The sequence below is a fragment of the Hevea brasiliensis genome, chromosome 1, assembly GCF_030052815.1.
Source record: "Hevea brasiliensis isolate MT/VB/25A 57/8 chromosome 1, ASM3005281v1, whole genome shotgun sequence".
In the NCBI taxonomy this organism is placed as follows: Eukaryota; Viridiplantae; Streptophyta; class Magnoliopsida; order Malpighiales; family Euphorbiaceae; genus Hevea; species Hevea brasiliensis.
In genome coordinates this window covers 106,955,991-106,980,317 of record NC_079493.1, presented here as the reverse complement: position 1 = coordinate 106,980,317, position 24,327 = coordinate 106,955,991, and the positions used below count along the sequence as shown (strand labels likewise).

At 32.2% G+C, this 24,327-nt stretch overlaps 1 protein-coding gene across 1 annotated transcript; it reads right to left on the bottom strand.

Annotated features, from left to right (window-relative positions):
• Positions 1 to 3,059: 3,059 nt before the first annotated feature.
• On the bottom strand, positions 3,060 to 7,855 carry LOC110658859 (beta-galactosidase 13-like). Its single transcript, XM_021816624.2, has 19 exons — positions 7,448 to 7,855; positions 7,255 to 7,350; positions 7,039 to 7,151; positions 6,883 to 6,949; positions 6,688 to 6,780; positions 6,458 to 6,601; positions 6,216 to 6,310; positions 5,928 to 6,033; positions 5,752 to 5,836; positions 5,544 to 5,662; positions 5,277 to 5,444; positions 5,018 to 5,193; positions 4,807 to 4,916; positions 4,566 to 4,675; positions 4,367 to 4,474; positions 4,137 to 4,244; positions 3,910 to 4,055; positions 3,466 to 3,811; positions 3,060 to 3,352 (listed from the first exon to the last, which is right to left on the bottom strand). Exons 1-19 carry the CDS (start codon positions 7,625 to 7,627, stop codon positions 3,236 to 3,238), a joined length of 2,487 nt encoding a protein of 828 aa, XP_021672316.1. The 5' UTR covers positions 7,628 to 7,855; the 3' UTR covers positions 3,060 to 3,235.
• Between the last annotated feature and the right edge of the window lie 16,472 nt (positions 7,856 to 24,327).

Genomic DNA, 24,327 nt, shown 5'->3' with positions numbered 1-24,327 from the left:
CTAGCATCCACTTACATTTCTTATAATGTGTCTTGTTATTTCCTTATTAAGGTTCTTGGACATACAATATACATATCTAGGTTACACACACATATTGTTCATTTAATCACACAACAACCATATCTCATGCATCTTATAGTCCTAAAACATGCCTTGTTGCTATATTAGGAATTTTTGCCATCGTTACTATGTTACTCTGTTTAACATATTTCTAAGTTATTTACATGCTTTATATGCATCACATGTCTTCAATATGCATCACTTCTTTTAAATTTACCTAGTTTCCCTAAATTAGTTACTAAGTTAATTACATTCATAAGTTAGATAGTAATAAAATAAACATCCAAAGAAAGGAGGAGAAAAGATTACAGTCCCTTTATAACATACAACTAAATAATAGAGGGAGGAGAAAATATTACAATGCATTAGTTTCTATTACAAGACTTGTTTAGCTTAAAATCCCCATGTAAGAGGCCATGATGTCTCCTTTGATAAGTCTTGGTGCACCTTGAGTTTCCATTTTAGTTCTTGGATCTACTTGCCTTTTTGGCATTCACTTGCCTTATTTGGAAGAGAGTCCCACTTACCATATTTGGTACATTTACCATTTTCATTTACTTACCATGTTGGTAAACTTACCATATTAAAAATTACTAAAAATGATAAACACAATTAAGGAAATAAAGAGAACAAATAAGGTAAGCGAAAAAAAAAAAAAGGAAAATCAACATAGGCCTAGGTCATCATTCAGCTAGGGTTATGGGTCAACTATAGGCACCACCTCTTCTCATCTAAGCCATGATCAAAACATTCCAAAAAATTCACAAAACAATTAAACAAGTTGGTATTTGATCAAGTAAGGTGAAAAATTAAATAGACAAATTAGATGAAACCAATTTACCTTTTCTCTGTGCAAAGGCAGCAATGAAGAAAATTATACAAAAAATGGTAAACATATATAAAAATTGATGAAATTTTATATGAACGTTCCTAAAATATCATATGACAACTTAGAGAAAAGTACCAAACAAAAAAACCAATTGAAAAAATAAAATTAAAATTTAAAGTCACTGCTTATCTAATGTACCTAGATTATGTTCACTTATTTTGTAAAACATTTGTATACAAAACTATATAGAATTTGAAGAAACTCAAAACAAAATAAAAATAAAGGACATCTTGAACTAAATTTTAGATAAAAGAATCACCTAAAAAGGTGAATATTTCATCTAGTTATGCCCTTACAAAGTTTGGATATATGCAGAATCATGTTTAATTAGATGTAAAACTTTGAAAATTCATAACTCACAAACTGTAAACTAGATCAAGATGAGACATACATAAAATTTCCATATTGGTATAAAATCTGGGAAAAAAAATTTTTGGGATGATAAAATTTGTTTAATTATGACTTTTAAGCCAAGCAATAGCAATTCATCCTAGAATCTTACATAGAATGTGTGAACTTGACCTCAAACTATGTTCAAATTTAATGACATATGTGACTCAAAGAAACTTAAAAGTATCTAAAAGAGATGTAAATTAGATGTTCTGCATTTTTTATTTCATGTCTTTTACATGTTCTTACCTTTGGGAATTAAAATGGAAAAAGAATAGTAGTAGTAGTAGTAGAAGAAGAAGAGTTGGTGTGTGGGAGAAAGCTTGGGTGAGAGTGTGGCCTATGGTGTGGTAGAGTATTCTCGGCTGCCCTAGGTGCTAGGAAAGTGCTTGTTTAGGTTTTAGGAGAGATATTTATAGACATTTTACTGCACTATGTGCTAGGAAAGTGCTTGTTTAAGCTTTAGGAGAGATATTTATAGACGTTTTTCTAATTAGGAAGATCAAATTATAGCCTAATTAGGAAGAAACTTGACTTTTTGACCAAGCTTCCTAATTAGGCGATTTAACTTCCTAAAAGGTAATATACTTTCATTTCTCTTTCTCTAATTTGACTAAGGGAGATATGCTTCCCGCTTTTATTCTTTCTTTTATTATTTTTAGTAATTTTCTTCCTAAACAGGTTTATTTTATTCCAAAATGCAAGATTTAGTTTAAGTGCACCCTCCAACCTACCCCTTGGCCAAATTAGCTTGAAGCAAGGTCCTAGTGGGTCTTACTTTAGTTGGCTTTTCCTTTTGAGCTTTATTTAGTCCTACTCAGTCCAATGATGCTCTGGGTTGGGTCCAATTGAAGTACAGGAGATTCATGTCTTACTTAAAGGCTTGCTATACTCCCTAAATTATTTTTATCTTTTAATTGTTATCTATTTTTTTCGTTATCTTCTATTAACCCATCTTATCTTTATTTTTCATATGTAGAACACCTCATTAAGCGTCTACACCCATATTCTAATAATTTAAATAGTTTTTTCTGTCTAACTTAATTAAAAAATTAATAGCCCATATTTTTTCAATTTCCTTTTTAAGTAATAAAAAAAAGGAATTTCAAGAATAATCAAATTGTGAATGAGCTACACAAGACACTTGCGTCTAAATGATATATTTGTCATTGGTCCTATATCTCATTGATTTTTTTTTATTGGCGAAATTAAACAAAACATTTAAAGAGCCAATAATCTAATAATTTTAAAGCTTATTTTTTATTGGCCCAACTATGCCATTAATTTTTAAATTCTCTTTTAAATAATAAAAAAATTGTAAAATAGTCAAATTATGAGCTAGATACACAAGACACTGAAGTCTAAATGCTGCATATGTTATTGGCCCCTAGGTATATTTGGCAGTAAATGATTGAATTGTTGCTTATCTAATAATGTGAACACTTAGCTTTCTTCTCCCTTCATTAGTTAAGTTATCCTCCGTTCCCATTTTAACAAAAAATTTGTTAGCAGACCATCATATTCCAAAAAATTTAAGATGACAAGGAATGGTATTAAGCACTAAGAATCATAAAAAAATTGGAAGGTAAAACTAGAATTACAATCAAAAGGAAAAAAAAAAATTGACAGAGAATTGAAAGACCACCAAAAAAATTATATGAAGAAACTACAACAACATGAGAAAAAGAGCTCCATTTTTAATTTTAATAAGAGAATTGAATAAGTAATGGCGAATACAATTCATGATTTTGAAGTCTTGTAGAGACAAATTTAAGCGCTATCAATTATGTACTCTACTAGTTCCTTCAAAACACCCTAAAGTTCCATCTCCTTCGTTCAGAACCAAGATCACAAACACCCTTGTACATATAATCTATCTGATGGTCTCTAATTCTTCTAGCCGCACTTCACCTGGACGGCGAGTGTCTTTTTAATATCTGGGCAAGCATCATTATTCTTGTCGAAGAGCTCTCTTTCAATTGGAATGTCACATGAAGTTTTTCCAGCGCAGTGCTGCTCAAATTCATGTACAAATCTATCAGGTTCTTGTGTCACAGTAAAAAAATAAACAAATAAAAAAAAAGAACGAAAATAAAATACAAGACCAGGTAAGCAGTGGGAATTACCTGCTCGACAACCTGCTTGGAAAGAGGAGATGTGCAGTTTCCAAGAGCAAACCCTCCACAAGCACCGTAAGGATCACCGAAGCTTGCAAACTCCACTTCGATAATCTTCTTGTGGTTTGGACACTTGAGGTGAGCTGCTGGTCGAACATCATCAACTACAGTTTTAAACTTGTCATCTTTCCTTGCCCATGATTTTACATTTGGTAGATGATACTCTGTTATGTAACTACAGATTGTATCTCTATTCACAAGTAGAATCTCAATCTTTTCAGGGTTGGCAGGCTCCTCTTCAAGCACTATTATGAGGTTATCCTTTGGCTTTAAATAAGACCTCGGAATATGGTACCTGCAGATTTTAGAAGTGCAGGTCCAAGAAACTTTAGTTCATTTTTATGCCTTGAAGATCTTTTTTACAAAGTTTAATTTATCAGTGATTTTACTCACTCAGATTGAGTAGGCTGCCCAAGAGGGGAGACGTAAGTCATCCAGTAACGGCCAATACTCTTACCATTGATCCAAACCATACCCTTTTTCATACCAGTCATACGGACAGCAACAGGGTTGTCCCCTTCAGGAGCATCAAAAGAAGCCTGCCAACAGCAGGCCTATTTGAGTACCAGTAGACGATTCTTAGCCAAGTAAAATCAATTATATGATTGCCCTGCAATTACCTTGTACCATGACATAGGAGGACCTTCTCCTTCTGGAACTTCTTTCCATGTTACCTTCTTTGATCCTTCCTCAGTGTACCATTGACCCCTCTCTCCAGCCATGCCAACCTGCAAGGTGCGCACTTTTTACTTAGATTATCCATTCACTACTATTATACCATTAAGATGGAAATTTAATGTCTTCAATAAACCTAATTGTTGTATAGTTATGCATGAGTAGCTTATTGTACCTCATGACCCCAACCATTTGATGACAAATCCAGAGTTCCAGTATTCAAACCCAGGATCGTTACACCTCGAGGCCCAGCAAACCTATGCTCCATGTAGGCTCCACTATCCTTAATTCATAAACAGAAACTCAACTGTCACTTTCAACTGCAAAATTCATCATTAAATCCAAAAAATGTGCTTCTTTTGATAACTCCTTACAGGCAGTCCAACTAGAGAGCCCAAAAGCGTAATTGTGTTAACCCCAGGCTTCAATTGCACAGGTTTCTGCAGGACAAAGCTCTTCTCAATTTGGCTTCCGTGAGCCGATCCTGAACACAATTAGCATAATTAGCTACACACTGGAATGCTCTCGCAAATTGTGGTATAAAAATCTTGTATCGGTAACTAAATGCAATAGTAAATTTATTATACAGCAAGATGTGAATGTGGACGTGCTTACCTACAAATTCACCATTTACAAAACCAACCATTGCATGGCCAAGACTTGCAACCCTTAGAACTGGGAGGATATCCTTTCGCACAGACAAGTCCCGGGGATTCAATACTATGCTGGAATGAGAATAACACTAACAAATTAGATTTCTCAATCACTTCTACAGGAGATAGAAAGAATTTAATGGTATTAGTTGGTACTTCAGAACTGCACTTACACTGTGGTGTACCAAGCATAGTCAGTGACATCTTTGGTCAAGCCATAGAGCTCCATTGGGATCTTGGACGATGCTTTAAGTTGGGTTGGTATGACTTCTGATGTCATTTCCCATTTCATTTTCTTGTTTTCTGTGTTGGGTTTTACAAAATTCCTTACATTGTGTTGTGACACAACCTGTTTCACATAACTAAGACTTAGTCCTTCAATTATAATTCAATCCAAGGAAATTGGAAAGCAAATACGTGATTAAAATATACCGTCATAGTGTTATAAACCACGGTCTTGCAATCAGGGAGGACGCTAATGGAACGTGGAGGCAGGTGGAATTCCCGACCCCTGAACTTAACAGTGTGTCCATCTCTTGTGTCATTGTTTGTCAAGAAAGCAGCACAGAGTTTCGCTCCGGGTTGCTCATAAAACCGAGCCTGCACAGAGAAACAGCTTCAGCACAAGAAACCAATCTGCACTTCTCATTATATGAATGGGATTCTTTTTAAGAAAAGAAAATTCGGTTTGATAGTTACCTCTAGATCATTACTCAATTTTTCAACACCAGGTGTGCCCCAAAGCAAAGCCTTCCTTGCTAGTCTTAAAGCCCTGTGCAAGTCCTTGAGGTGACCATATTTTGGTTGCCTGTGTAAACCTGAAGCAAAAGAAAGGAAGACCAGTTAATTTTTAAATGACCCTAGTTCCTTTTCCTTGTATTAAATGAGATTTCCATATCAATTCTACCATATTCATCAAGAGGTGATTCATCATAGTATCGAGTTGTTACGAATGAAGCAGCAGTTCTGTCTAAATTCGTTCCGCCATGGAACTGCAGAGATGAAATGATTAGTACATTTCACAAAATGATTGGTACTGCATAGAATAATTGGATGATGCCAGAGATTTGAGCATTGTCCTACCATATAGTAGTTGACTAGGGAACCATTCTTGGAGAACCATCGTGCCACTGAAAATGCAATATCTTCGGCTGCTCTTTGAGAAGGTGGGTCTCCAAATACTCTAAATCTGTAATCAAATGACATTTATGCCATGAATAAAATACATTCTTAGAGATTGTTTGGTCCAGACTTCTAATGCTCAGGAATGGTCCAATTAGAGAAGGGGGAAAGAATACCCCTTGTTGTATAATTCAAGCCTGCTGAATCTTCCAATTGAGAAAAATGAAAATTATGAAAGTATATGCTTACTGAGCAGTCCAGTTCTCAGTCCACAGAGAAGGCTTGTTGGCATGGTTGGGGCCTGTGAATGTATCTCCGCAGTGCCTTCCATTGCAAGTGTTGATCTGCACAATAAAGCTTGTGACAATAAAGCTTGCGCATTAAGTTATAAAATCATAAATCAAGTGTTCTTGCATGCTTTGTTTCTTCCAGTTTCACCAGTTAGTTTTCTGGGTCGCCTCAGATTAATAAGGAAGACTAATTAAGCTTACCACTGGACCAGGAGCATCTTTCTGCTTGCACATGACCCATGGTACTCCTACTTGCAGGCCCAGAGCAAAATTCCCTGCCCACTGAACATATTTATCCCCCAATTCTCTATATGCAAGTTGGACAGTATTGTACTCATTTTCAATCTGCATTACAAAATATACGAATAGTTTTTATCAGTAACAAGAAAAAGAAACGTGGGATAGGATTATCAAATGGAGTGGAACCAAACCTGAGCCAAGACGATGGGGCCTCCCTGTGAAGCAAATAACTTCTCTTCTTTCATTTTATCGATGATCATCCTGACGAATTTCTCCATGTGATTCTGCAAAATGCTTTTAATTTTTGATCAGATGATTTTCTGAACTCTTGCAGGAAATTAATAATTAAAAAAATAAATCCTTCTTCTGTTGGGTTATATTATTACCATGAACTGTTCATTGTAAGAACGGAATATGATGCCTGGAACCTCTCTTAACCAATATGGAAGTCCACTACAAGTTCACATTGCAAAACAAGAAAATATAAGGGAACGATAACATATCAAAACTGCTAATTAAATCAAGAAGAGGAAGGATCATACCCGTGGTTCCATTCAGCCTGGATGAATGGCCCAAGCCTGAGAGTTGCATACATACCCTGCTCTCCAATTGTCTTGATGAATTTCACCACGTCAAATCGCCCTTCAAAATTGTACTACAAGCAGAAACGAGATCTAATACTATCCATCCTGTTTTCTAAAAACATGAAGGTAGAATTCATGATAATTTTGTTTGCAAGCACCATAAAATAACAATACCTGTCCCTGCACAGGCTCATGGATGTTCCAAAACACATAAGTTTGAATCACATTTAATCCTCCACGCTTGGCCTTTGCGATCAGTTCCGGCCACATCTGAACCCAATTCAAAACAAAGATATTAGTTTATTTTTTCATTAAAATCCCAGCACCCACTATCGAAAATATGCATAAAAAGTTGCATATGCATTACTTCTGGGGTGCTACGAGGGTAATGGATGGAACCAGAGAAGAGAAGCTCTCTTTTTCCATTGATAATCAAGGATCTTCCATCATAAGTCACTTCTAAAGACTTGCCTCCATCTGCAATCGCTGAAGAAATGAACAAAGAAATAATGGCCGTAACGAAAAGGCCATGTTTAGCTATGGTCATCTTTGCCTCTCTTCAACAAGAAATCACAAACGCTATGGTCAAAAGAGAAGCATGCATCAAAAAAGAAAAAAGTTTATGTTCTGCTGGATCAAACCAAATAGATGAAGATGTATCGTTGAGCCAAAAATGGGCTCTCTCTCTCCTGTTTTGCTTGAAAGGAGGAGGTACCCAGCAGCTGAAAGTACAAGTTTTCATGTGTAATCATATAAGAGAAGAGAGCGGTAAATTTACGGTCTTAGAGCAAAACTCGGAAATTGTGTGCTGTGCACATTGCTGGTTGAGCTATTCCTTTTCATCATTGTCGCTTTATTTTCTCTGCTTGCTATTCTTGGGGAGTAGGGTATTGGAAAGAGAGAGACTTTGGCTTGAATTGGCTTGCTGCCACTCAACTGAAACTGTAAACTAGAACTTCAAAACTGGCGGGTAAGTTGAGAATTATAGATTCTTTTCTTTGCTGTAAGCTATATTACAACGCTACTCTAGTTAATTATTCCAATCCTTAATTTTACTCTGAATTGCTTCAATTTGTCATAAATCATATTAATGACTCATAATCCTACCATGATTCGGAGAAAACTTTTCTTAATTAGGGCGGGAAAAATACCTATGGAAGATCATTTTTATATTAGGTAGAACTGCAATTACAGTGTTATTATTCTTAAATTGATATGTATTTCTATTTAGATTAGGATCGAGGGACTAACAATATTATTATTTGGCTTTTATACATGAAGGAAAGGCATCGACTCAAGGTGAAGAAAAAATATAGAATTTAAAAAAAAAGAAAATAGAATTCGAAATTTTTATTCATTGGTAACCGGGCTATTTCACGTATATTTGAAGTTGAAGACGCCTTTGTGATGCATATTGTAATTAAATTGATAATGTTGCAAGTTGCATAAGTGTATAATCTATAAAGAAACAAAGCAAACATAATATCAATATGTACATCGTTCATCCACTGAATAAATATAATGCTACATCCATGATCTTGCACTTTTTTTTCATTATCTTCAAATAAAATCAATAATTACAAGTGAGAACCTTCACATCAAGTTGCTTAAGTACATTAGTTAGTCTCTTTATTCTCTTTTAGACATAAGACAATATATTTACTTATTTATCTATATAATATATAAATGTGTGAATGTAGAGAGGGAACATTAGCTTTGCCAGATTGCCCATCATTATTTATACTATTTGCAAATATATTTTTTAATATTTAATTTAATTTTAAATTTTATATAAATTTAAAATTCTTAAGATTTAAAATTTAATTGTCTATATAATTTTAGAGTTTATATAAATATAAAATTCTTAGTCATATTTATATTTAAAGTCTACTTAATTAAATTTTTATTATAACATAATTTTAAATAAAATTTTATAAAAATACCTTCACAATTTATATTATTTATAAAAATAGGAAGATATTTTATTTATATAAATAACTTTTTTATTGAATCTTAATAAATTTTTATCTCTATCTTATAATTATTTATGTAAATTTATTTTAATACAATTACATTTGAAGTTACGTAGAAGAACAAGAAAAGAAATTAATTTTTGTTAGCCAACATATGAATTCTTTTATTAATATTTTTGAAATTTTCATTAATTTAATTTCTTATAAATTCATTAAAAAAATATTTCATATAAAATAAATTTATATTTTTCTTAATTATAAATATATTTCTACAATTTTTAATTATTACATTAATATATAAATTAGTCCTAATTAAAATCAAATTTATAAATCTTATGCAAATACTACTAATCATATATATATATATATTAAAATCAAATTTATAAATCTTATGCAATTACTACTAATCATATATATATATATATTTCAAAAACAACAACAGACCAAAAAATTTATGTTCATTGATTTATAAAAAATTATTTAATTAATATGTAATATATGTTAAAATTATAGGAATGTATAAATTTTAAATAATATATAATTACATACAAAGGATAAAAAATAAATTATATATATGAAAAAAATAAAATTTAAAATATTTAATTAGTATTTAATATATATTAAAATTATATGAATGTAAAATTTTTAAATAATATATAATTACATACAAAGCATAAAAAAAAATTATATACATAGAAAAAATTTAAATAGATAAACATATATTATTTAAAAAATTAATAATTAATAATCGAATATGTTCGGTTTGAATTTAATTATAAAATTAGTATAATTAATGGGATGACTATAATTTATAATACTGATTTTTTTTATTTTAAAATGATATATTATTAAAAGTTTAAAAATGTTAGTATATGTATATATAAAAAAATAATATATTTTTTAAAATTTTTAATACTATATATCATCCTAACTTGGTAAATAGTGAATACGAATAAAAAAAATTAGAAATTATATTTTGAATATAGAATTATTATTTTAATTTAATAAATTTATATTTAAATATAAACATAAATTGATAATTTGATTAAAAAAGTCATAATTTTCATATGAACGTAGGTATTATATTATTTAATAGAATTTTTAGTTATTTGGATTCAACAACTTTTTTTTATTGAAATCTGATGTTTACTCCTAAAAAAATAATTATAAAAAATTTAATAAAAAATACGTTATAAGTTAGTTTGATAAAATATTTTACTATAATACATTTTTAACTGTAATCATTTCAATTTACAATAATACTATATTAACATCAATTTTTTTTTATTCTATTAGCATCAATTTTTTTAATTTTTTACATAAAAAGTACATTTCAATTATTAATTTATTATTTATAAATAATTTATTAGTATTAATATAATTTTCAATTTTATTTTTAAAGTTTTTTTCTATATCATAAAAAAATGAAATTATGTAAAATATTATATATCAAATAAAAATTAATAATATTGATACTTATTGATATGGATGTGCATAGATAATTTTGTCAAACAAAATAAAAAAATCAAATTGAAAATAAATAGAAATGGAAAAAATTAACATTACGAAATTATACTAAATTGAATTATTTTACTATTATGTGTATAATCTCTTAAATAGCATCAAAAAAAATTTAAATTTTTCACATTAATTATATATATTTTATAAAAATTATAAAATGGTAAAAATTAATTAATTTTGATAAACTCAATGCTTATGAACTAACAAAATAATAAATAGTTAAATTTAGATATTTATAAAGCACTTACAATTATAAAATTATATCATAATAATAATTTTTTTTTTTCATTATAAATTTCACCTCTATAATTTTTTATTTTCATTGATATACTTTTATTTTCATTAACTTAATCTGAAAATGATTAGTGTATACATAATATAAATATCAAGAAAAATAAAAAATTATTATATTATTATAATGATAATTAATATATTATAATAATATTATATCATATAAAAAATTAATAAAAAATAATATATAAAAATATTAAATTACGAGTGCATACAATGAATACATAAAACATGTAATGCACGTTTTCAATCTTATTTTCAATACTCATAATTTATTAGTATTAATATAATTTTCAATCTTATTTTTAAAGTTTTTTTCTATATCATAAAAAAAATGAAATTATGTAAAATATCATATATCAAATAAAAATTAATAATATTGATACTTATTGATATGGATGTGCACAGATAATTTTGTCAAACAAAATAAAAAAATCAAATTGAAAATGTAACGATCGGGCTCCAACCACTAGAAGAATTGTCCGCTTTGGAGAACTTCCCAGGAGGTCACCCATACTAGGATTTCTCTCAAGTGAGCACGCTTAACCCTGGAGTTCTTCCAACTCTCCAGGCCATTCCACCAAAAGGGGCCTCTAGTGATTAGTTCCCCCATTTTATATATCATTACCTTTTGAACCCAAGACCATCTCCGTGCTTTGCCGATGTGGGATTTGCCTAAGGGACCTTTCTCCCCCCCTTTCGGGACTCAGCGTCCTCGCTGAGGTTTGCCTCACCATCACCCAAGAGGAGTAACACCCCTATTTGTATAGCCTGGTATATTTCACCATTCCGGTGACCGGTGTCGGTCCGGCCAATTAAGGGGATTAGAACCACATCTAAGACAACTAGATAAGCCATAAATACAAATAATTAGTAATTGTCAATTAGTTAAGTATGAATAAGAAAAACAGAACATAAGAAGTTAAATGAGCCGAGAGTCATTTAACTTCTTCCAACTCTCCAGGCCATTCCACCAAAAGGGGCCTCTAGTGATTAGTTCCCCCATTTTATATATCATTACCTTTTGAACCCAAGACCATCTCCGTGCTTTGCTGATGTGGGATTTGCCTAAGGGACCTTTCTCCCCCCCTTTCGGGACTCAGCGTCCTCGCTGAGGTTTGCCTCACCATCGCCCAAGAGGAGTAACACCCCTATTTGTATAGCTTGGTATATTTCACTATTCCGGTGACCGGTGTCGGTCCGGACAATTAAGGGGATTAGAACCACATCTAAGACAACTAGATAAGCCATAAATACAAATAATTAGTAATTGTCAATTAGTTAAGTATGAATAAGAAAAACAGAACATAAGAAGTTAAATGAGCCGAGAGTCACAGCGATGGGTGACCTTCTTGGGAAGGATTGCGAAGTTGATTTAAACTCGAATTTCGAACAGTAAAATGTGACACTGCGGTCCTTAGGACTATTGCGAACACAGTGGAAAAGAGAAAATCACGAAAAAGAATTGTTAAGCAGGTCAAATAATTAGGTCAGGGAGCCGAAAGAAATATTGAATTATTTGCAAACCAGGTTGAACCGGCGAGGGGCAATTTGGTCAATTGACCCCGAAAGCTGACTCCTGACCTAACTGTCAAATAAAATCGGAGAAAAGAAAATTTCAGAATCGAGAATTAAATTAAAGAACTAATGAAAAAATAAATAGAAAAATAAAAAGAAAATTGAAAAAGTGAAAAGAGATGACATCATGCATGACATCATGCATGATGCCATAAATACTATAATTAAAAATTTATTTAATTTGATTTATGGTCTTCCATAAGACTAAATTCATAAAAGAAAAAGAAAAGAAAAAAAAAAAAACAAAAAGAGTTATCTTCAACCTTGCCGTCCTCTCTCTCTCTCACCCTCTCCCTCACAAAAAACTCCATTAAAGCTCATTTTGAGCTTGAAGAAACCCTAATTCCCACCATAGAAACCCTACTATCCATCATTAAATCTTGTAACTAGATCTTGATAAGGAGATTTATAACAAAAAGAAAAAGAAAAAAGAAGTTTGGAGAGGTAGAAAAATTCTGCATAAGGTTAGTAAACTAAACTTGATTTGTTAGTTGATTTAATTGTGTTTATAGTTGAATAAACTTAGAAATTCATTTAAAATGAAAAGAAAACATCTTAGGGGGACTAAAGGGAAATTCCGCCAGCATGTGTAGGGGTATGATTTGCATGGGTTTGATTGAATTAGAGGTGAATATGAACATTAAGGAGTTGAATGATTATGGTTATATGCTTTGAATTAGCTAAATACAACAAATTGGTGAACTAGGGTTTTGGACACCTAGGGTTTAGGAGGCAAAAATGTGAGAATTGGTCAAATGGTGTATTTGACCTTATTTGAGATGAAAAATGGTCATTTGTAACCAATTGAGATGTATTAGAAATGTTAGAAGTGAGTTTAAATTCGGATTGGAAATGATCAAGCTGTAGGCAGCAGGACCAAGGTCCCTTTGAGGGACCAAAACTAAAAATTTACAAGTCTAATTGGTATGAGACCAATTGAGAATGAAAATAGACACAAAATGACACAATTTTAATTTAGGAATTATGCCTAAAAAGTGAACAAAACCTAGTGAACAAATTGACCAAATCTGGATTTTTGCAGTCTGACCTGTACAAAAATGACCAAATGAACAGTATCTGTTCATTTGGCCATAACTTGGGCTAGGCAGGTATAAATGACCTAAAATTTTACCAGTAGACAGCTGAGATATAGACCTAAAACTTTCATGAAGAACACAAACCAAAATTATGCCCTTAACCAAGTCATTTGGCTATCCAAAGTTGGTGACCTAAAACTGCCAGAACCAGTTTGGTGCCCAGAAATCTGGGTTAAGTCCAATCCGGCAGCCATGATTCAAATGGCTATAACTTGAGCTAAAAAAAACTCCAAATGGAGTGATTCAAAAAGGAGAAAAATTTAAGACAATAAGGAACATTTTCTATGAAGAAAGTTTTTCCAAATTCTAACAGAAAAATGACCAATGGAACAATGCAACTTAAGACACAAAAACTGAAAATTTGCAAATTTGCCTAAAAGACTTGGAATTTGAGTAAACAATCAAAACCAACAAATTTAGTAACCAAAATATGGTATGTAGGTGAAGTTGGAATTCCCATACCTATTAAGCCTTAGAAAGTCAACAAATTGACTTGAATAGTAACCCCAAAACACAAATTTTAAAGAACCTCAAGTTTAGCACATTAGAGCTAGGTAAAAGTGAATTTAAATTTATTTTTGGATTTCTGATGAGTTATGATACTGAAACACTGTGAAACTGTGTGTTTTAGTTGGAAAGAACACTGAGAAAGAACCCGAGGAATCGAGTTAAGGCCAAGAGACTACTCGATTAAGGTTGTGCACAACGTAGAATTTCTGTAAATTTTCTTCTGCATATTGTTTTGAATAATTTGAAATATTGAATTGTGACATCATTATGATGAAATATTTATTATGTTTTTTATTTTAATTATTGAAAGTTATTTTTGTATATTTGAAATGGCAATGTTTAGTAAATTGTTAAGATAAGTTTTGAAACCACAGTGTCATGACCATATATTTGAACACATCAATAACATGACTAGTTGAGGGTAATCAGTTTCAAATTTTGATTTCTTCTCTGGCTGAAATGTTGAGGTGTGTGCCAGTAGAAGAAGAAATTGAATGGATATCCATATATTTGAGCTAGCTAGCCTTGTGATGTGACTTCTCCTTAGCCTCTGGCTATTGAGATTATATTTGTTTCGAATGGCATGATATAACTGTGGGTTTTATGAAATTGGTTTTGATACTTCGAAATAAAATTGTTTGGATTAAAATCTCATAATTCATGTTTTGTATTTAATTATCATGTTCAGTCTAATTTTTGAATAAATATGATTTAAATTCTGCATAAAGATTATTTTAGTATGTTGTGCACCACTGAGTCCTAGTACTCAGCGTGGCTGTTATTGCTGTCGCAGATATAGAGACTAGAGGAGCAGCAGATTGAGCTGCTAAGGATTGAGTAGCTACTTGCCCTGAAGCTATCGGGTATAATTTATACCCTGACTATAAAAATTTATTTTGATGTATGTAATGTTGTAAAGGTATGGACATGTAAAACTGGTCTTGAGCAGTTTGTACAAAGTTTGTAATAAATTTTAGTTTGAATTTCTCTTAATGTAAATTTTTATAATGATGTATATAAATTGTTTTATCTTTAATGAAATATGAATGGAAGTATTTTGTTTTAAATTGAATGAAATTCGTTAATGGTATTTTGATGATTGTTGAATATTGAAAATTGTGGAGTTGAATTTTTGGAGATTGATAAATGATGTTGAAATTGATTGTGAATTTGAAGAAGTGGTTGAGATAAATAATTGAAAGTGCTTTTTACAGGAATTTGAAGAACTGTTTTCTCAAAATATAGACGGCACTCTGCCGAAATTTTTATAAAATTTGCGGAAAAATAAAATGGGCAAAAAATTTTAACTAGTTTTCAACTTTAAATAAATGATTTTCATACCTATTAGAAAATGCTCACCACTTATAAAAGTAAGAAAATTGTTTTAAAATCCCTTGTAGGATACTTAATGAGTTATCGGTAGGTGAAGTTCGGTAGTTCATTAGACATTTTACGAGATTATGTTATGCATTACAGAGGGGTAAGGTGTGACAGAAAATAAATAGAAATGGAAAAAATTAACATTATACGAAATTACACAAAATTGAATTATTTTACTATTATGTGTAAAATCTCTTAAATAGCGTCAGAAAAAGTTTAGATTTTTCACATTAATTATATATATATTTTATAAAAATTATAAAATGGTAAAAATTAATTAATTTTGATAAACTCAACGCTTATGAACTAACAAAATAACAAATAGTTAAATTTAGATATTTATAAAAGACTTACAATTATAAAATTATATCATAATAATAATTTTTTTCATTATCAATTTCACCTCTATAATTTCTTATTTTTATTGATATACTTTTATTTTTATTAACTTAATCCGAAAATGATTAGTGCATACATAATATAAATATCAAGAAAAATAAAAAATTATTATATTATTATAATGATAATTAATATATTATAATAATATTATATAGTATAAAAAATTAATAAAAAATAATATATAAAAATATTAAATTACGAGTGCATACAACGAATACATAAAACGTGTAACGCACATTTAAAAGAAAAAAAAACTAGTTATGTTAAGGAGAGGGGAGAATGAAAGCGACAAACTAATGTATTTATGTATTTTTTATGATTAATTTGATGTGAAACTTCTCTTGTATGGAACAGGGTTGATGGGCAGTTAGCTTTTAGCTTGTAATTATACTCATAATAGTTGCTATATTAAATATATTGAGTTATATTTAGAGGAGAATAAGAGAGAATAACTAACTATTTATTATGATTAATTTGATGTGAGAATGAGAGAGACTAACTAATGCATTTAGTAAATTGTAACAGCACAATTTTTTTTTCTTAAATTCTATTTTCTTAAATTCAAAATATTATTTTTAATAAGCTATTTTAATTGAATGTTATTTTAATAAAATTACTATTATTTAGAAATTAAAATTACGTTATGTATTTAATTATAAACATTTCTAAAAATTTATTTAAACGTGTTATTATTATTATTATTATTATTATTATTATTATTATTATTAAAAAAGGGAGAGAAAAGAATTAAAAATTTTCCAAAAAAAAATCTAGACAACCTATATATTCAAATTCATTTCAAAAAATTTATAAAAAAAAAAAGAATCTAAAATCGCAGCAGGTTCTCCTCCGCCCCCCAACCTAACCAACCCCCCCCCCCCCCTCGTTTTTTGGTCTCTCTCCCTCACTTCTCTCCCTCCCCTCACTTTCCCCATCTCTACTGATAACAAGGGACACCAGTTAGCACCTCCTCCGGCCTCAAGCAACGTCATTGAGCCACTAGCCAGCCGACAATAGCACCAGAAGAGGCAACAATAAGGGAAGAGAGAGAAAAATGTGTGTGCAGGTGGCCAAATTCCAGGCACGATTCCAGCTTCATCCAACATCCGATCAAGGTAATTCAGGTGACATTGGAAAGCTTATTCCGAGAGCTTTCTTTTGATTCTCATTTTTGCAACATTTGGTGGTCGGATTAGTGAGATATAGAGGAGAGAAGTTTCAGGTTTTTTAAGATTTTCAGCTAGATTTCTGGTGATCCGACCGTTGGATCGAAAATCCGAGACTGCCGGCGCGCTCTATTTGGTGAGAGCTTCGCGGCAATATAAATTTCAAAATATTTTGACACAGAAATTCTGATGGGTCCTACGGACTTCGCATTATTTTTTTAAGCCTTAAATGAGTTTATTTAATTTTGTAAAAATTTTATTCTAACCTCTAGTGTTATGAGCTTCGCGTAGATACCTTTGTTTCACAAAAATTTGACCGATGCTCAGATCTGCATTTCAGACCCCGTAGACAGGCTATTGGAGCAGTTTTAGAATCGGGTCAAAAACATGGTCCTCCCCACCATTTCAGACTCCCTGAGTGCGTTGTGTCAGAATCAACATAGGTAAACCCAAACCCTAAGTTTCCTTAATTGCCTAGTACTGGGTTTAGAATAAAAATCCGTAAAATATTCATTGGTAGTTATAAAATTATGATTCCTTTTGTAATAGCTTATTAGCAATGTTAAGGATCGCGGGGCAAAATTTTAGACTTTTTAGAGCTCGTTTAAGTGATTTTTACAAAATTTCAGTTTTAGAGACTAAAATGTAATTTTTTGATTTTGTGAGTTTTGCCTGGTTTGTAGGACCCAGGAGGGGCCATATGATGATGTTGAGATATGGATATAGGATTTGCGATTTAGAAGAGTTATTTAGATCACTCTACAGGTTGGATAAGTCCTAGGTATAGGAAGAACTCTACTGGATTTTTAGCAGAACTTAGGCTGTCCTTTGACTCTTTAAAGTTTTATTTAAGTAAATATTGATAAATTTGTGATATAATATTTAGGTGAGCTGGGTCGGGCTTCCTCCTTCACCCAGCTGCCACAGTGACTTGTAAAGTACTGTGAGTAGATATTAATTTTACTTATAATTTCAATATTATTATGCATTTAAGGCATGTTCATGCATCACTTATAAATATATGTACATAGTTATTTGCTAGGCATGCCTTGTATTGCATTTGTATTTGATGACATTGATGTAGTTATTGCTTTGTGGCAATCTGAAGTCGCGTGTGTGAGTTAGTGTATATGTGATGTGTATATGAATATGGGTAGGACGGGTAGACATGGGTGGAGCTTAACTCGTTGGGACCCTATCCTTATTATGGATAAGTCAGGGAAGGCATGGCTCGAGTTGATCTCGCTGGCCTCCATATTTGGATATTAAAAGAAAGTCTGGCTTTGAGTTGATCTCGCTAGTAGAGGTTGGAACTAAGAGAGCTGTATAGGGGATCAGCTCCCATATATATATGTGTGAGCATGGGTTTAACACACAGGTGTGTGAGTGCTCCAGATTGCCTTTGGTGTGATTATGACTTGACTTGTTTGAATTGTGTGAAGATGTTGCATTTCATTCTTAGGGATGTACTAGACTTAGATAGTTATAGAAATTGTATGTAAAATCAATATTTTACTTTATGAGTCGAATGCTCACTCTTGTTCACCCTATTTTTCCAGGCTATAGGAGTTCTTTTTCAGAATAACCTGCTTTCTTTCTCGTAGGTTTATTATTAGTTATTTATTTATTATTTTTTTTTCAAAATTGTAATCTAGAACTCCGCATGTATTTGCAGTAGTAGCAATCTTGTCAGGTGCTATGTAAATTTAAGTTTTGGAGTTTTTAATAAATGCAAAATTTTTATGATATTTAAATTATTTGCAAATGGTGGTATCAGGGTTGAGCTGGGCTCCCCTAACTTGAGTATCTGATGGTTATCGGGTTAGTTTGGCTCAAATAAAAGTATAACATTTTATTTTGATTTTATTTTCATGTTGGGCCTAAGATTTTGGCCCTAATTATGGATTTGGGGAACGGTAAGGCTTACTACGGGCCCTGGGAGCTTTATGCCAGCCTAGGTTCTAATACCGGTTCTGCCTATGAGATTGGGTCGTGATAAAGTTGGTATTAAAGCCTAGGCTCTAGATTTATGGGAAAGAGTATAATTGGGAGTATAAAAGGAGTCTTGTTAGAAGGTCACATGCAAAGTATAGGATCCTATTTCATCTTCTTCTGTAACTCCTTATTTCTAGCTTTTGCATTATACCTCAGGTAGTATAAGAGTGTTTCAGTTAGTGTCCTGATTTTCGTAGGGTACATTGTGATGTGAAATAGAGTTAGCAAACATGTTGAGGTCTGCCATAGGAATACGTACTCCAAAGAATGCTGTGTTTTTGTCAGCATGGGGCTAATAATGTACCTATCTAGTACAAGGTACTAATATTTAAAGGTGAGTTATGACAACATAGCTGCTCTAGATGGAAGCGAGCGTACCACTGCTAACAGTCATCAGTGGATAGCCCAGTCGGAGTAAGTGTATAGTATTACTGCATTCAAGAGAGATAAGAGGATCGAGAAATCGGGTATGTGGGATGTACAGTAGTAACTATAAAATATTCTCGATGTTTGTGCCATAAGCTGCAAATTACAGTACCGACATGAGATTATTATGTAGAGTAGCGTGCTTCCCCGTGATGCACCATAATTAGGGTGTTTGTAAACAACCTCTATTTTGGTATAGTTATGTCAAGACAGAGTTCTATTTCTGCAAAGGAGTTAGGAAAATTCCTAGTTAGAGTTTAAGACCCTAGAGATAGAACATCAAAGGTTACAGTTGGCTGATAACTAGAGTCAGTGACTCAGTTATCCTACTTTGAGTGTAGAGTTATAACATAAGTGTCGACACCATATTTTGGCCAATCCCAGAAATCAATAGACCTTGAAATTGACCCCCAGCACCGAGCCTCCTTGTCATTTAATTCATTTCCGATCTCTTTTCCTTGGGATCAAACCAAAGTCAAGTCTCTTTGCCAACTAATCACATTTCCTATCACTCTTTATAAGAAATCAAAACCAGTACCAGATCTCCTTCCTTACCGATCTCTCAAATACCAAGTTTCCTGGCCAGTTAATCACACATCCGATCTCTTGTCAAATGAAATTGAACCAACATTAGGTCTTCATGCCATCTGATCGCCCTTTTCATAAATATTGTAGATAGTTGTTCAATAAAGTTAAGGTTTTAATCCGACTTAATGGTGCTTCTGATCTTAAGTGTTCAGATCAGGTTTCCAATTTTAATAATCTAAAGTTTCGTTCAGTGTTTGTTCTCGGTTTAGGCCGATCTCATGTTTACAATGTCTTACCGATCTCTCATACATAGATTAATAATTGCTTTCAAGTTATTCTAATATGTTCAGACAATCAGGCGCTTATGCAACTTAGATACTTTCCGATCTCATCTAGTCATTGAACAAAAAAAGGAACTTCATTTCATTTCAAATTGAAAATATATACAAGTCATTCGTCTGGAGGATCACCCCCAGCCTATTCTATATTTTGTTCACCCCCTCTATCACCTTCAGCCTCCTCCTCGCTATCCTCTTCGTCTTGGGGAGCCAGGTCCACCATCCAGGAAAAGTCCTTCTCGGGATAACGCTTCCTGAGCTTGGCCAAGAGATCCCCATGGGCGTTCACATAAGCGCCGGCCTCCCGTGTCACTACCTCTTCTTCTTTTGCTTTGAGTTCCTCAGTGAGGCGAGCGACGTCAGCGGCTCGGCTAGTTTATCCTCGTAGAATTTCATTCGCCCCTCAATTTCAGCTATGTAGTTTTGGGCGAATGAAAGTTGTGATCGGAGGGAAGTGGCTTCCTGACCCACCTTCTCGATCTCTTGCCTCAAGCGGTGAGCCTTCTCCCAGACAATGTGTTGGTTCACCAAACTCTCCACACTCAGGCTCATAGTCTGGGTCAGGATATCATTGAGACTGTTTGGGGTTAGCCTATCCCGATCCTTGATACGGTGATTTCCGCAAGTGCACGGGTCACAGTAGTATAGTTTTAAAAAATGATATCGATCCCACAGGGAATTGTGCTTAAATTGGAAATAAAAGTATAAGCTAATTAGAATGACAAAAATTAAAAGATATTAAAAATAAAATCTAAAAATTAAAATTAAGACAAAAATTAAAGATGTAAAATGAAATTTGGAATTAAAATTGGTATTTAAGGAATTAATGCTAAATCAAACAATTAACTAAAATTAATTAGACTAGATTACCAAAAATTAATTTGAAATTTCTATTTATGAAATTAAGAAGAATTAAATCTAAAAAAAAAAATAAAGTAATTCTAGATATTGGATTTAAATTGAAATTGCTATTTATGAGATTTGGAGGATTTAAATCTAAATTCAATGAAAATTAAATTGATTCTAGAGATTGGATTTTCAATATTGTTTGCATGTGATTTTTCCCTAATTTAGCCAAACACATGAGAATTGCAATTTTGAGGGAAATCAATTCTTAAATTTTTGAAACCTTTTTCAAGCATCTCAAAATTGGTTTTCATTAAATCAAACCCTGTTTTCACGGTATTTCAAATCTAACAAAAACCCAATTAATGCTCTAATTGATTTTTGGAAAGTTCCCCTTAATCTTCTTAGCTTATTTCTAACACCAAGAAAATAAAGTTTATTGCAAGATTATCCATCCCCAATATTCACTTTTCAGTCCATCTATTAAGGATTAAAACTTAACTTAATGAGGGCCCATTCATCAAGCAAGGAAATAAGCACACAAGCAATAAATCAAAATATAACAATCTTCATTTAAATGGCTAAATCAGTTCAAAACCACAAAACAAATCAATATTTACAAACCCATCTCTAGAATCTCAATCAACTACTCGCAAATCATTGTTTAAAGACAAACCCAAATGAAGAAATGAAGAAATAATGGAAATGTAAGCTAAAAGGGGTAGAAAAACCCAGCAAATTGCAGAAGGATCTCTGCAGAAAAGTGCAGAAACGTGATCCTTGCTGCTGCTGGAAGAAGATGCAGAAGATGCTCCTCCCTTTCCCTCTTTCTATCTTTCTAAAAATGCCTCCCTTGCTCTCTCTCTCAAGAAAGTGATAAAGGGCACTTTATATAGGCGAGGGGACTGTTCTAGAATGGGTAAAAGGGGGAAGGATCCAGAGAAAGTGAGGTAAAAAGGCTGGAGTAACGGAAATGCCACGTCAACAATTTTCGATAAAAGCGACATAAGCCGAGTCAGTTGTGTCGCGGGTTGTGTCGCTCTCGGCGTGAATATCTGACGATCGACACAACCTGCGACATAAGCTAATTCGGTTGTGCTGCAGGTTGTGTCGCTCTCGGCCATTTTTTTACTCAACTTCAAAATTTTTGCAATTCGATTTTAATCTCCTCCAAATGGCTACTCTGATCAAAATACATCAAATTTCTCCAAATTTATCCTACAAAACAAATGAATTCCAAAAATTAAACTAAGAAAAGTGAAAATTGCAAAATTGACTAAATATATACTAATATCTAAAATAATAGCTATGAATAAGGGTAAATTATATGCAAAAATTACTCCTAAATGATGATCTAAAATGCATGCATCAAATTCCCCCATACTCAAACTCTTGCTTGTCCTCAAGCAAAATTTCATTAAAACTCATTTGGAAGGGAATAGAATCAGTCTTTGAAAACACAAAATTCACTAATCCAAACTACCAACTTACCTCTAGCCACCAACATTCCAAATTCCCACCAGCAAAAGTACAAAGAATGAAGCAAGCACTCTCAACTATTACAGAATAGCTAAGAATTAACCAATCAACCCAAGCAACAAATACCAATCAGCTACAAGAGTCAATTGTGCCAAAACAAACCTAAATGAAATAGATAGCCAATGTGTCTCAAATAGATGGTGAGTAATGTATGGAAGATTTTATTGCCAAACCCATATGCAAGCATAAAAGATCTAACTCTACTAATGTAACAAGCATTTTTCAAAGAATCATTAGGTCTTTTTAAGGGTTGTAATGGGGTCAAATAGGGTAAGATTGTGGTTATCAAAGAAAGGGAATAAGGTAAACAAAATATGAGAATAATATTAACCATGAAACTCAAAGTGCATCCATTTTTTTTTTTTTTTTATCAAGTCAAGAGGAAAGAAATTCACAATGAATCTCAAGTGCTTATCACAATGATTATACAAAGGGACTACTTTTTATGCTTATTTATTTTATTTTATTTTGATTTTGTATGTGTCCCTATTTTATGTCACACCCAAAATTACCTTTGGGATATTTTGGTGACCTTTTCAACTTTTCACAATTACTCTAGCACTTTTCAAGATGTTTCAATCCTCCGAGATTTTTTTATTTTATTTTTATTTTTATTTTTATATTATCATTTTTTTATGCACTTAATTGCTAAAATACTATTCTCATAGATAGGTGGTAGTGTTTAGGTTTAATGGCTAGGTAAATGATTTGGGTTCCAAAGAAATTAGGGAATTAAGGTTCAAGGGGGTTTGCAAGGGTTAAAATGAAATTAAGGTAGGTTAAGGCTAAATGTGAGGTTTAAAATATGAAGAAATGCCTAAATCATATTCTTATCAAATGCAAGTTAAAAATTTCGCTTTGAAAGATCTAAGATGCTTGTTCTAGGAATGGTGAGACGACAATGATCATTTTCTTTCTTAAAAGCTTATCCAGACACTCAAAACTCAAAATAATTAATCAGAATCTGTATACCTAGATGAATGTATTAATTTTCAGCTATTAAGTAAGAGAAAGAATAATGCTTAAGACTTTGTACCCAGCTGGAACTTTCATTCCACTAACCATCTAAAGGCAAGTTGGATTGCTTGAATAAGTGGCTTATGGAATTCAAAGACTGGTTTAAAAATTCAAAAATTTTAAATGAGTGAATGATATGCATGAGTGTAAATGTATAGTCAACCTAATTGCAACTAAGTATGCGTAACTAAGTATATGAGGCTATATGCAAGTGTATATAAGTGAATATGTACAAGTATGAAGTAATGAATGAGTATGCAAATGAAAAGGAAAAATAATTTTTGCAAAAAATTTACCCTCTCCCCCATACTCAGAATGAACATTGTCCTCAATGTTAAAAGATTGCAAGGAATGGGATAATTTGGCTATATGTGCATAAAGAATTATTACCATGTTGCATAAGCGAGAGCACAACTTGTGTTGACAGTGACACAAGCTGAGATGAGAATTATTACCTCATTGAAGTGCAGCCAATTTAATTAGATAAAATTTGGACAGCTGCTGCACTCATTGCAAAAGAAACAGTGCAATGGAATCCATTAAATCGATTAATCTCAAAAATTTGGAATAGGGAAGTTAAGCGCAGGTAATATAATTATCAAGTGTAAATTCTGAAGGAGCATATTAAAGCAAGTGAGCAATG